This window comes from Bufo gargarizans, chromosome 3 (genome assembly GCF_014858855.1).
Source record: "Bufo gargarizans isolate SCDJY-AF-19 chromosome 3, ASM1485885v1, whole genome shotgun sequence".
Lineage (NCBI taxonomy): Eukaryota > Metazoa > Chordata > Amphibia > Anura > Bufonidae > Bufo > Bufo gargarizans.
The window spans coordinates 625924756-625940327 of NC_058082.1; the positions used below are offsets into that span (position 1 = coordinate 625924756).

The following is a 15572-nucleotide window of genomic DNA, read 5'->3' on the forward strand; positions in this document are numbered from 1 at the left end:
AGGTTCCAGACATCGGGCGGCCATTCCGTTTTTAGGCAGGGTTTAAATAGAAACAGGGAAAGGGGTAGGGATATTTTCTTTTCTTTCTTAATCACTTATATAACATCTATTGGTAGGAGGTGGTACCAAGTGATTTTATATAATTTTGATATTAAAAGTTAAGTTTTAGTGGTCTTTCTGTGACACTTAAGCATTAAAACTGCCATGCAAACTTGACTCTGCTACATCTGTTTCTCTGACTCTGCTGTACTGACAGGCTGGCTGTATGACTTTGCTTCTTCTTGTATGCTGCCCTTCTCTTTGTATGGTCTGTCTCTAGATTAGGCCAGGGAACTGTCCTGGCTCCTGAGGCTTTACGCTTTGGCCTCCATGGCCAGCAGAGCTGAGGGTGGTCTGGCTGGCTTGGGCACTTCCAGCAGAGACGTGCCCTGCACACCTTCCCCGATCAGGGGATAAGTTAGACTACTCTAACTGGTCCCCACCCTTCCTGCAGGAAGTGGAACTCCCCCACTCCTCTCCAGAGGGGGTTTAGAATGGAATGGAAAGCTCCATTCTACCTACAGCTCTGCCGTGTTTGCTGCCACCTGCTGGTGAACAAGGCATATTACACGTAAATATTATTATAGATGCACATTGTGGAGAGGACCTGGAACATAATGCATAGATGACTTTATGTTAGACCATTAAGGACAGTAGCAAGGTGTAGGAGTGGCAACACCACTCAGGGGTGTTACACAAGGAAATCTCATCAATCAACTAAGATGAAGAAGTAAAGTAAAAAAAAAAAAATCTTCCCTGTATATGGTAAATTACACTTATTTCATGTTATTTTCAGGCACAATTCCTCACTTTATGGGTCTAACAAATCTCTCTTTTTTTTTTTTACCAGGATAACAAAGCCTTTAACATTTGCAGACTGTGTTGGGAATGAACTGCCTTTAGGATGGGAAATGGTTTATGATCAGCAGATTGGTGTTTATTATATGGACCACATAAACCGTAAGTTTCTTGTCCTGTTACACTAGCCTGCTTATTCTCCCTTTGCTGCTTTTATACAACATTTAGCTTTTTATACTGTATAATGTCACGCACAAACCGCTTTCTGCTGCCTCAAGCATCTTATGCCAACTCCACGTTTGGCTACATGCACTCGAATGCGCTGTGCGGCCCACAAATTGCGGATCAGCAAAACACGGATGCCGCCCATGTGCATTCCGCAATTTGGGGAATGGGCCGCTCATAATATAAATGCCTATTCTTGTCCACAAAACAGACAAGATTAGGACATGTTCTATTTTATTTTGCGGGGCTACAGAACATTGAAGTGAATAGGTCCACATCCAAGCTGCAAAAATGTAGCTGGGATGCGGACCCAAACAACGGTCGTGTGAATGAGGCCTTATGGAGAGGAGCATAAGCTATTCCCAGATATTCCTGGTAGCAGTTTATCTACATTAGATGGAATTCAGTTGGATTTCAACAGGCTTGTTCCTTCTCTTCCCTGCCATCTGCCAAGATGTCCCTAAATGCGCTAGATCATTTGCCGATAGCAGGTAAATCGGCAACCTCAGCTTACATAAGACTACATTCTCACGAACGTGAAAAATGGTTGTGTGCCATTGTTAGAACCAATTGATGTCAATGGGGCTATTCATATGACCATTTTTTAATGGCCAGTGAATAGCGGCCGTCAATAATAGGAGATGTCCTATTTTTGGCCTTTTTCATGGCCTGGTAGCCCCTATTGAAATTAATGTGACTGTTTTTAACGGCCGTTAGACAGGACTGCACCCGTCTAACGACTGGTAAAAACGGGTACACTAGTGGAAAATGGCCCTTTAGGGGTTAAAATAAAAAATGTTTAAATACTTCATCCACTTGCCCACACAGAGGCAGTCGCGCCTCGTTTGATGCTGAAGGACCTGCGCTCTCAGCGTGATGACGTCACCATGCTCTCCCATAGCTATTCATGAGGACTTATCCAATAGACTAGCAAAAAATGTTGAATTTTTAGTGCAGGAATTTAAAGAAAAGTAATAAATCTACTGATGTGTAGCATCCATTAATCCAGAAAGTATGATAATCTGGCTATTGTTTCAGGATACAGTGGACTGTCACACAGCTAGGAGTATAAAGGCAAAACTGTTTAGGAATTTTCAGATTTCAAAAAGTGATGGCAATAAATTTTGTCTTGAACATTTTATTAAGGGGAGTCCTGCTGTTTCTCTGCCCTTTCAAGTGAGTTTTTATACTGTTCTGTGACCGTCTGATAATCCAGAATGCCAGGAATTTTACTGTATAATACAGAGTAGGTTTCATGTTTGATAGATAATTAGGATTCCAGTTACTATAAGTGGAATGTATGCCCACAATTAAAGGGGTTGGCCATTTTCTGGGTACTTGTGACTAACTTGCATGGAAGATGACTATATTACACTATTATAGGCTTTTTAAATGTTCTTTTCCATTTTCTAAACTATGCCGCCCTTGTACTGTTCTGTCCACACAGAGGTCTTGTCCATAAGATGGCCGCTGATGAAGGGTCATGTGACCAGGCAAATCACCTCCATGTGATGTCTCCTCCATTCACACGCACTTCACCTGCACTAAACTCCCAATAGTACGTGCAGATGACAGGTACAGTGTATTTGAATGAATGAGATATCACATGGAGGTAATTTGTCTGGTCACATGACCCTCCATCAACAGCCATTTTATGGACAGGACCTCTGTGTGGACAGCAATAAGGACGTAACAAACAAAGGGGCATACCTTATGAAATATAGAAAATGGTGCCGCTTTTAAACAAAGGCTATATTAGTAAGTTACATATAATTATCACACTAGCGTTTTTGTTTTCCGGTATTGAGTTCCGTCACAGGAACTCAATACCGGTAAAAAAACGGGTCAGTTTTATCCTAATGCATTCTGAATGGAGAGCATTCCGTTCAGTATGAATCAGTTCAGTCCCTCTTACGTTTTTTGGCCATAGAAAATACTGTAGCATGCTGAAGTTTTCTCTCCGGCCAAAAATACTGAACACTTGCCGGAATGCTGGATCCGACATTAATTTACATTGAAGTGTATTAGTGCCGGATCCGGCATTAAGTGTTCCGGCAAAATGGATCATGCGTTCGGATTGTCAGATCCAGCAGGCAGTTCCGGTGACTGAACTGCCTGCCGGAATCCTCTACCGCAAGTGTGATAGTACCTTTACATACACATAAGTCAATGGTAACTAGAAAGTGGCCAACCCCTTTAAGAATAAACTTACTGCAACAAATTGTTAGTTTCTAAGGTTCTGAAAATGTATATATATTTACAGTTGCATTAAAGGGGTTGTCTAACTTCTGAATAGAAAAACAGTCCCAGATGGTATAAAACAAAATCCAGCACATACACTCTGGTGGTCACCCCGATTGTTGTACGACCAATTGGCACTGGACTGCTGTAGCTTATCATGGCCTCAACAGTCATGTGCCATGCTACTGGCATCACTGCTTAGCGATGGGCGCCATGATGTCAGGACTACAGCACATTACCACTGAGACCATTGATTAGCTGTAGCAGTCATGTAACGGCTGCTTGAAAACAAAGACTGGGGAGACCACAGGACCTTCTGTGCTGGATAAGTGGGGGCCTGAAGAGTTAAGTATTTTTTTTATTATTATTTTAAACATTTGCAGCTATTTTATTTTTTATTTTATTTTTTCAGAAGTTAGATATCCCCTTATATGCCATATGCTGGGGAAAATCAAATAATAGTGTACAGGACACTGGATATCGGAAAACTAAATTGCATGTTATAGTTGTTATAGTAGGGTAGAGCGGAGATTTGAGGTACTTTAGGCCAAGCTCAAAAATCCATGTTTACACATATTTCGGTAGATCTCTGTGCATTAAGTGTAATTCTTCATCCACTGTGGTCTACCAATAATGAAATTGTGCCTGTGGTGCAAAGGGGGTCCAAGGTCAGACGCATCTCTATTGGCCACCGGTGAGCATGAGGTCTCCTTCCATCATATTTCATCATTACATGCAATTTGGTCAGCTTAAGATCAGTCACGTGTGACTGATCAAATCAAATTTTTGGAAGTCTTATACATGCAGTTCCATTTCCAGTGCTCTCACATCGTTTAATATTCTTACATTTTCTTGATTGCTTGTAGAGATCACACAAATTGAAGACCCTCGAGAGCAATGGAGACGAGAACAGGAGCGGATGCTGAAGGAGTATTTAGTTGTAGCCCAGGAGGCTCTAAATGCCAAAAAGGAGATTTATCAAATCAAACAGCAGCGGTTTGAGTTGGCTCAGGAAGAATATCAGCAACTCCATGAACTTTGTGAGGATGACAATCGTTCCCATGCCAGTTGTAAGTACAGAGATATGTTCCTTTTATTCTTTTTTTTGCTTGAGAATGATAACATGTCTCGTGAAATTCCCTTGGTGTTTTCTGGAGAACGGTTTGTCGGCACATTGAAGTGTTTGTTCAGTTTCTATAGATACTTCATGTTGGCACTTTGCATATATAGGAACATGACAGATTCAGTCTGTTCTGATGGCTGAGATTCAATATATGGGGGCTGTCAATGCTCAAACCGTTAGCTGTGTATAGAATGGATGGGCATCTTCATTGTGTTGTGGGAGATAATTATTTTAGAAAAGTTTTCCTTTTCAAATGAATTTATAGAGTTGCAAATTATAATAGGGCAAGCTAAATTCTCACACTTATCCTCACAATATATTCCATACAGCGAGCTAGTCTTCAGGAGCAGATCCAGGAGACTAAAACATGACGGTTCCTTATTTTCATGGAGCACATCCTCAAAAGAAGTAGGATGGATATACTGTCAATGCATTTCTACAACTGCATGGTCATCCAAGGGTGTGCGAGTTCTCAATTAGTTCATAAAATGTGGAAAGACAGTTCAGCTCACCAAAAACATGTATATCCCGCTTGTGTTTATATGTTTCACGGTGCAAAGGAAAATGCCATCTTGGCAATGGGCAAATACTACAATCTTAGAAGATACAGCACTTGTGGAAAAGTAGTTTGGTAATCAACTGGATAACTTTTGCATGTGCTCAATTGGGAGCTGTGAGGGAAAAAAAGGATGTCGAAATCCAACCGCCTGATCCTTCTTCACCCTGATATCTGTCGTCAGGGGAGAATCAGAACACATCCAAACACTTTAGATTTCGTCTGGTCCTGACCTAATTGATTTGGCCAACATTAATTTAATGTTTATGGTCATCTTAAAGGGGTCTTCCAAGATATTTTTGCTAATGACCTATCCCCTGGATAGCTTATCAGTATCTGATCGGTTGGGGTCTGACACCCCTGCCGATCAGCTGTTTGAGAAGGCACACCGCTCGCAGTAGTGCTGTAGCATTCTCGCAGCTTTTCCTAGGGCATGTGACGTCACATTTATTGGTTACATGACCTAGGCACAGCTCAGCCCCATTGAAGTGAAGGGAGCTGAGCTGCGATACCAAATGGAAAGAGCTATGCTTGGTGAGCAGAGAGAAGGTAGTGGTGCTACTGCAAGGGCCGGTACCTTCTCAATCACCTGATCGGCGGGGGTCCCGGGTGTTGGACCCCACCGTTCAGTAAAAATTGAAAACCCTTGTAGCTGCAAGCAGCTATAAGTTGCAGCAAGTTGAGTACCATGGTAAGGCTATTTTCGCTCATGCGTTTTGCATTCAGGTTTTGAAACCCACCAGAAGATCTCAAAACTGGTTGCCAAACGCTTATGTTTTGTCCCCATTCATTATCAATAGGGACAAATCAGATCAGGATGCATTCTGTTCTGGTTTGTTCAGACCGGACACAAAACCGCAGCTCTGGTCTGCAAAACTGAACAAACCGGATCCAGCACTAAAAACAATGTAAATCAATGGTACCGGATCTGTTTTTGTCAGAACCGAAAATCTGGTTTGTTCAGTTTCAATTTAATACAACTGAATCCAAACTAAACTGATGCAACCAGATGTATTATATCGAACTGAAGCCTTTTGCTCCTATATTGAGATCCTCTGCCAGATCTCAAAACCGGAGGTCAAAACTCATATGTGAAAGCAGCCTAAGAACACAGAAGTAATTTTTTTTTTTTTAGCTACCGCTTTTATCCCTTATGTCTCAGTAATCTCATTTTAGTTAATGTTTTCCACTTTTTAGATAAGAATGTCGCCTGGCAGCGGCCTATGTGTGTAGGCCAACATTAGACAAAGCCATTCTTTATATAAGCTACTCCAACCCAAATATTCGTTCCCACTGCTCTGCGTGAGCTAGTGATGGCGCATACATAACTAAAAAGGTTAATTTTTCATTGTAATGTGGTTGTTTTAAAAACAAATGGATCACATACCAGTTGTTGACTTCCTGGTATCGGGAAGAATGATCATTTTGTAAGAAGCAGAAATGTATTACGTGGATTATGTTTGTTGTCCTTCTAGAGGGTTTTTTCCCTTTGTGAATCACAGCTACCCACATATTACACTGATTCAAGTTGTTTTGTATTTTATATGAATGAACACTCTCCATGCATGAAACTATCAAGGAAGATGATGTCATGGGAGCATTTTAAGTAGTTGCAGAAGTTATGTGTCCTGTGCACATTTTAATACAAAAAATATGGACATCTGACACCAAGAACCATATTGCATGTGATATGAACTCCACCCACGGATACAGAATATTTTCTTTTTTGTTATTTTATCCTCATTATGTTAGTGAGTGTGACTATAATAGACATTTGTAGGATTGTATAGGTAGAGGTTAATGAGAACACTTCTTTACCAGCACATCCATGGTGAGGAGGAGTTTGGAAGAAGTGGCATGCTCGCAGTTGTTCCCCACAATTCTATAGGGGTTTCGGAAGCAGCGGAGTGAGAGGATTTGGGTGGGAAAACAAGTTGTGGTATTGTAGCTTTAGTTTTGCAGTGGAGCTTTACTTTGCAGAAGGACTGTACAGAATTTTTTTAAATAACCAAACATTTGCAGGGAAAAATTAGTCTTCTATCTTAAGAAGTGGGCTTTTCAAAGTAGACGTGGTAGTGGTCAACAATCAAGTGAATGGTTTTCTGAATATACTTTTTTTTTTCTTTCACTTCATGTATTCTACTTCATGTTCTAGCTCTTTAACCCTTTCCCAACATATGACTTAAAAGTACATCACATGTCGGGTCTTTAAAGACAGTGCCCGCTTCGAAGCAGAGCAAACACCAAAGCCTCCAGGTGCCTGCTGTTTTACACAGCAGACATCCAGAGCTACTGTCTGCGACCAGCCAAAATGCCAATCGTAGACATTTAACCCCTCAGATGGAGTGGCCAGTTGTGACTACAGCAGCTGAGAGAGTGCTGCACTTCTGGGCCTCAAATGGCTCCCCCACGCAGCGATTGGTCGAGCCATCCATTGTCTGTGAAAGGCTGGAGCCTGCTGAGGCGCCAATGCCTTTTACAGGTATATTTCAATGTAGGCCTGCAGGTGGCAGCACTGCATTGGAATATACCAAGCTTTGTATATTGTATCGGATAAAATTCAATTACTTCATACAAATTGAAATCCAGTGATTGCATGTTATAGTTACCTAGGGTGACTTAAAAAAGTAAAACAAATTATCCCCCTTTCCCCAAAATGAAAGTAAAAATAAACAATAAAAAAACGTAATATAAAAATATAATAATCTTTATCCCTTATTTCTAACACCCCTGCAAAAAACATATTGAATAAAAAGTGATAAAAAATTCATAAGCACCCCAAAATGGTATGACTGAAAAGTGCATATGTTAAGTCTTTTTGTGTGCTTGGAAGCATACTTATGGAATCCACAAAAGCAAAACCTCCATGTAAAAGATGTGAAGCACTTGAAGCCACAGTAGTGCCTATAAAGTTCAATGGATAGGGCACTGTATTTGGGATCCTGATTACTACAGTGTGCATGAGGCCATATTATTCTTACATTTTTCTGTGATCAAGATAACCAGAGCAAAAATGTTAAATGTTTATAGCATTACTTGATTATGAATGTGTACTTTTTGATAATGATATATATATTTTTTGTTAGCTTTTTCGGGATTTTCTACGAACACAAAATATGATCCACATCAAATCAAGGCTGAGATAGCAAGTCGTCGTGACAGGGTAAGTGCAGATTATGCTTGTTATAAAGATGTCTTGTCTTCATGTACAAATAAATCTTGGTTAGCAACTCTGAGCCTTTTATCTTAACCCCTTAACCCATGACGCCGTATATATACATCGTTATGCGCCCGCGGGTGTATGGAGCGGGCCTCTGCAGTGACCCTGCTCCATACACGCTGTGTGCTGGCATACAGCGGGCACCCAGCTGCACTGCCAGGGAGCGGCGACTGCGCCCCACTTACAGGGAGCGCCGATTGCGCCCCCCATTATTTAACTCCTCAGGTGCTGCGAGCAATGCGGTTCCCTCTGCCTTCCGATCAGAGCCCCCGCAGTGAAATTGTGGGGCTCTGATCGGTTGCCATGGCAGCCTGGACGCTTCCTCCATTGCATTCTCCATGGTGAACTATGCACGAGGCATAGCTCAGAATGGACTGTGTGAAAATCCTATTTACCCTAATAGATAACAATATATTAAAAGTTTAAATCACCCCTCTTTCCCAATTTTACATATAAAAATACATAAAAAATAAACATATTGGGTATAGCCGTGTCCGCAAATGTCTGAACTATTAAAATATATTTTTTTTAATTCCTGTGTGGTGAACGCCATAACAGACGCGATTTGCCATTTTCGTGTCATCTTTCCACCCCAAAAAATTGAATAACGGTGGGAAGCAAGTACGTAAGTAATCTACCTTTTAATGGTCTGGCCAAGTGGGGGCCCCCTGTACAACCCCATTCACAAAAAACGGGCAGGAAAAACTGACACTTTGTAATGGCAGCTTTATTTTAAATAAAACCCCAACCCTTGTATTCATAATGTCCCCCAACACTAATAATGTCCTCCATAGCGGCACCTAGTGGTAATAATGTCACCCATAGTGGCCTCCAGTAGTAATAATGTCCCACATATTTGCCCTCAGCTGTAATGAAGTCTCCCATAGTGGCCCCCAGGGGTAATAATGACCAGCATAGTGCCCCCCAGCAGTAATAATGTCTCCCATAGTGGCCCATAATGTCCCCATAGTGGTCCTCGGTTGTAATGTTTAGATTTTAGCCAGAAAAAAAAAACTTGCTTCATCCACTTGCTTGAAGTCACCGCGTTCTTCCAGCATGATCACGTGGTGATGTCATTACACTTGAGCGCAGGTCCTTCAGGAGGACCTTCAGAATCAAGAGAGCAGCGATTGTCTCTGCATGTGCAAGTGGGTGAGGTTATTTTTTTTTACCTCTAAAAGGCCATATTGCACTAGTGTACCCATTTTTAACAACCGTTATACAGGTGCAATCCTGTCTAGCGGCCGTTACAAATGGTCCTATTGATTTCATTGGGTTCTGTCTGATCATGGAAGCGGCCAAAAATAGAACATGTACTATTTTTTGACAGACACTATTCACTGACTGTTTAAAAAAAAAAGTCAATTGACTATCCCCATTGACTTCAATTTGTTCAAAAAAGGTCCATGTAGCTGCCGTTACAAAAACAGCAGTCACACTACCGTTTTTCACGTCATTGAATATACTAGCCTACGTAATTGGATCTTTTTAGGTGCATATGACTACATTTTCAATATTTTATTACTGTCAAGAATTACTCTTTTTCATATAAAATACTCCCATTATAGAATAATAATCTCACAAACTGCAGAATCATTACCTGTCAAAAGGATACAAAAGGTGTCCGAAGAACTGAATCTGTGTTTTTGTGTTTCTTTCTCCCCAATAATTGACTACTGATCCCTCCGAGTTAACATCAGGCTCTGAGCTATGCTTCTTTAATCCCAGCCACCGCTACAAAAAGGCGCAATATTTTTATTGGACTTCACTGCCCAGTGGTGCAGTGGGTATATTTTCATGACACATCCAATTTAAAGGGGTATTCCCATCTTATAATGTAAAGACTTATCACTAGGATATGCCATCATTTTAAGATTGATGGGGTCCAACTTTTGGGACTGCACCCTAAACTGAGAATAAAGGGGATGCAGCACTAATTTAGTGCTGTGTGTCTTTCAATGCTTTTGCCCCGCACAACAGGTGTGCAAGGAACAGCAGTTCGGACTAGTACAAGTAAATGGGGATGTCTAGGGTTCTCTGCATCGCCAATAGCTGTTAGGATTGGTGGGGATGTAATGACAACTAGCCCTATGTCCCTTTTATTCTCAGGATCATGGGGTCTTGGAGGTTGCCCCCTCCCCCAACACAGATCATAAAGTGATGACGAAATGTACTATTGCTTTATATGATAGGAAACCCATTTAGCAATAAGTATATTAGAAGTTTTTATTTGCTTATTTCTTTAAGTTTATTCTAGTGGAGAAAATGTCAAAGCTACAAACTATAGGGCATAGCAAATGGAAATGTAAGTTTGTTAAATCTAGCTATCATTTTTCTTTAGCTTTCTAGGTTAAAACGAGAGCTGACATTGATGAAGCAAGAACTTCAGTTCAAAGAGAAGGGAGTGGAGACCCTGCAAGAGTAAGTTTATTACAGGCTTTGATGTGAAGCCACACATTCTCCATAGACTTTGGAATGCTCTAGGCTTCTGTGTGTTCTAGGTTCCATCCTCACATGAATGTTTTCTAGCACAGTTTAGCAACCAGTTGAACATGTGGTCAATGTTTGTGTGGTGCAATGGTTGAGAAACCAGTTTTGCCTCCAGTGGCTGGTGATGCCTTTTCCACAGCCCTACAACATTAGCAAACGAAAGGAGAATAGGGAGCAAATATGCATCAAATCTTCCAGTCAGTTGGTCAGTGCTATTGTGACCCCAGCCACCACCAGGAGAGGGCCCTATGGGACCTCTTTGTCCAATTTAGCGGGGTATTGTTTCTCATTAAAGAGACTCAGTGGTCTTTGGAGACTTATTTTCAGACAAGGTTTCGTGGGAATTAAGTAAGCAAATTTAGCAAACCAGAGACACCTGTCTGTAGACAACACTGTTTTGGGGGTTCTTGCCCTCATCACTGATGTGATTTAATTTTCAAACTTGTCTCTCAAATTTCTGCTCATTCTGGGCTTTAAAGTCAAGGAGGCGTTCCTATCAGTGATTGACAGCTATATCTCTATGCACGGTATGAGAGGGAAGGTAGTCACTGATAGGACCGTCTCCTTGACTTCAAAGCCCAGAATGAATGTATAAATTACAGGTTTTACAGTTTTTCCCATAAAACTATATCAATCTGCTCATCTCCTCCTGCACTATAACATGCTGCCGGCAGCTCAAACATCATGTTCAACATGACAGGTTCCCTTTAAAAACTGCCAAACAGTCCATTTGTAATGGCCATTTTTCTTCACCGATGGCTTTCTGAAAAACGCCCCCTTCAATTATATGGGGCTGTCGGGCCATGAAAAGGATAAAATAGCACCAGTCCAATTTTTAGATGTCCGTTATTCATGGCGTGTAAAAAACCCTGCATCTGAATAGAACAATAGGCTGCGATGGTTCAGAAAACAGCCATCACGCGGCCACTTTTCAATGTCATGTGAATGTAGCCTAAGCAATACCACAGCAAGGAAAATAGACACACATTTGCATTCACTAACGTAACCTCTGATAGCTGCAAATTAATATATGGAATAAAGCAGAATTGTAAAATTCTATCAATAATAAATAAAAAAAACGGCCTATCTGTATGTGCTGTGAGCAGTCACCTTACTTTGCAGTTTGTTACTGTACAACCTGCTCTGTGCAGAATTTTTGTATTTGTTGCAATGCTGACTCAGTCTTTCCTCCTCCCAGGATGAGTTCTCTTACCCAGTTTTCCACAAGGACCTAAACATGTCATTCCTTCCTACTGAACACATAGCTGAGAGGACATTACAACTCTGGCAGCGCAAGGAATTTCCATCTGGGCTAGTGTTTAGTTTAGAAAATCTTAGCATAGTTTAAGAACAGGGTGGCATTGTTAGGCAGCTTGTAGAGAAGCCATCGATTATATGTATGTAGCACAAGACACGAGCCCACGAGAAAACACCAGATATGGCCGGTGCCCTGAGATAATAGTAAAACACACAGAAGTGACTTAGAAACAAAAAGGCCATTGTTAATGGTAATGGGACAGGTTCTGTGTATAAAAAAAGTCCTGGCCTCTCAACAGTACCTGCTGTTGATCGGAAGGGTAGCAGGAAGAAAGCTGTGGTTAGCTGGAGGCCTTCTGCCAGCCCTGATGATGTAAAAGGCCAGATGCACAACAAAACTTTCCATTCTTCTAGTAGGTAATCTATGGCTTTACATGGGAGGTGTCTAATGCGGCTGGCAGCTATTCCTTCAAGATGGGATTTTAAAAATAGGACTCTTAGGATTAAATCATTTCAAGGGCATCTTACTCACGGGGTTAATTTATTCAACATATCCTCAGATTTGACATTAACGAACGAAGTTGTAAAAAGTAGATATTGTTTTATGGCCATTATGTGCTGGGAAAGATGTTTTTTTCACTTCTATTCAAAGTGAGCTTATTGCTCAGAAATGCACCTAGCTCTACAGCTAGGAAACATTAGTGCCGTAAATCCTCATTGTATCCCGGTGATATATCAGACTCTCTTCACTTGTATTATGGGACTTTCTGTGTTTTTATTTAAAAAAATATATCGATGGACTGCTATATGCATTTTGAAGTAAAAAATAAATAAAATCCATGGATGCGCATGGTACACAATGGAGTCACAGTATTATGACCATCAGCTAACATCCAAAGTAACCACCATGTGCAGCACAGACAGAAGTTAGATGGGCTGGGAGTGACTTAGTAAGGTCCTGGTAGGTTGTCTCAGGTATCTGGAGCCATGCTGACCACAGTGCATCCCACAGCCTCATGAGGGAGGATTCACAGAGTAAATACGACGATCAAGATGGTCCCACAGATGCTCAGTTGGGTTCAAGTCTGGGGAATTAGGGGGCCTGGGTAGTACATGGAAGTCTTGGTCATGCTCTTCAAAGGAATGTCGAACATTCCTAGCCGTATGACATTTCACATGGTCTTACTGGAAGATCCCATCTGCCCCAGGGAAGACAATCAGAATGTATGGGTCTATGTGATCTGCAAGGATGGATTAATTCCCAAATCGGATGTGAGTGCCTTCCACATGGATGAGTGTGCCTACAGAATGTCATGAAAACGTTCCCCATTTCATAATTCTGCCGCCACCAGCTTGTGCTCTTCCAGCAATGGTTGCAGAGTGTTTGCCAACGTCATCTATCCAGTGTTTCCCAACCAGTGTGCCTCCAGCTGTTGCAAAACTACAACTCCCAGCATGCCCGCACAGCCAAAAGCTGTCCAGGCATGCTGGGAGTTGAAGTTTTGCAACAGCTGGAGGCACACTGGTTGGGAAACAGTGATCTATTCAATAAAGCAGAAAACGGAACTCATCTGAGTAGGCTACCCTTTACCAATCAGTGGAGATCCAATTCCAATACTGCTGCAAAAATTGAAGCCTTTTCTGCCAATGCAACTTCTCATTGCTTATTTGCAATTGTGCCATTTGTCCACTCATGATACACTTTCATCACATCAGCACATGAACAGTTCACAGACTGCGCAGTTTTAGAAATACCTCCACTCGTTGCCTGAAAGACAATAATATTCCCTTTTTTGAAACTCTGATGAATCGCCCTTTTACTCATGACGGCATAAAGGGATGTGTGTGAAGACAGCTTATTGCACACCTTATATACCCACCAAGCCAGCTCCACACCTTATATACCCACCAAACCAGCTCCCCACACCTTATATACCCACCAAGCCAGCTCACCACTCCTTATATACCCACAAGCCAGTTCACCACACCTTATATACCCACCAAGCTAGCTCACCACACCTTATATACCCACCAAGCTAGCTCACCACACCTTATATACCCACCAAGCTAGCTCACCACACCCTATATACCCACCAAGCTAGCTCACCACACCTTAAATACCCACCAAGCCAGATCACTACAAGTGACTTCTTTCATAAGCAACAGTATGTACTGCCGACATCAAAAATAGGAAGTGGTCAGAATAATGTGACTGGACTATGTATGTACAAAACCTTCAGTTCTGCTTTTCTGGTCTGCAGAAACATTTTCCTAACTTTTATATCATACATTTAGAATAAATACATGAATGAATGAATGAACAGAACAACTGGATAACTACAGTATTGCTTACAGTAAGCCCTATTAAGTCATATGTACATCATGATGGAGTGAGTTGTCCTATATTAGCCAGGGTAGAGAACCTCTGGAAAAAATGGCTTACATTCTTGTGTAATCATCACCATTTTTTATTTAGTGTCATTATATTTACAGAAAAATGATAAAAAGTTCTATTAAAATAAATTAAAGTAAATGTAGAAAATGCATAATATAAAATATAATTAATTAGCCCCATAATCTCTTCCTCTCCTTTGATTCTAGATTAAAACTGTGAGAAATGTGTAAAGAAATCCCATATATCTGCTCCAGGAAATCAGCTATTTCACCCCTCCTCCTTCTCACAAACCTGTGTCTGGCAGCAAAGCAGCTACCTCCCCCCACTGTTTTGTTTGCAATAGGAGACCACAACATATCCATCTGAAAAGAAGTCTGCATGCATGCAAATATGAACACTGGGGGTCATTTATCAAACTGGTGTAAAGTAGACCTGGCTTAGTTGCCTATAGCAACCAATACGATTGCTCCTTTCATTTTCCAAAGAAGCTGTCCAGAATGAAAGGTGGAATCTGGTTGCTATGGGCAACTAAGCCAGGTCTACTTTACACCAGTTTGATAAATGACCCCACTGTCTTTCATACCTGATCTTACTTATCAAACCTGCAGCTACACTATGTGACCCAGAGTATGTGGACACATGTTCGTCAGACCTATATGTGAGCTTGTTGAACATCCAATTCCATACCAATGGGTAATCATAAGGAGATGGGCCTCCTTTTGTGGCTTCCAAGGCTTTTGTGAGGTTAGACTTGATGTGACATGAGAAGGTCTGGCCCAGACATGGAGCTTTAGATATCATGCCAAAGGTGTTTGATGGGGTATAGTTTAGAGTTTTGTGCAGCCACTTAAGTTCCTCAAGACTAAACTACACCATGTATTTATGGGCCTCACTGTATGCACAAGGGCCCAGTTATGCTGGATTGGGAAAGGGTCTTCCTAAACTGTCGCCACAAAGTTGGAAGCATACAGTTGCCTAAAATGTTTTTCCGTGCTGTTCAATTAATATGGCCCTTTATTGAAAATACAAGATCTAGCCAAATCCTTTGAAACAACCCCATAACATTATGCCTCTGCCTCCAGATTTTAAAGTAGGCACTGCATTCCAATAAGTAACGTCCTTCTGGCATCTGCGAAACCCAGATTCATGCATCTGGCTGCCAGATAGTAAAACGCAATTCATCTTCCCAGGTAACACATTCCGATTGCTCCAGACTTTAATTTACGCT

The 15572-nt window shown here is 41.3% G+C and overlaps 1 protein-coding gene across 1 annotated transcript in view; it reads left to right on the forward strand.

The window, feature by feature from the left end:
• Window positions 1-15572, forward strand: part of WWC3 (WWC family member 3) — a 203524-nt gene that overhangs the window by 102393 nt on the left and 85559 nt on the right. The window contains exons 2-5 of the mRNA XM_044284567.1: window positions 890-999; window positions 4170-4373; window positions 8069-8145; window positions 10544-10623. Coding sequence (XP_044140502.1) covers window positions 890-999; window positions 4170-4373; window positions 8069-8145; window positions 10544-10623 — 471 coding nt within the window. The remainder of the gene's footprint in view (window positions 1-889; window positions 1000-4169; window positions 4374-8068; window positions 8146-10543; window positions 10624-15572) is intronic.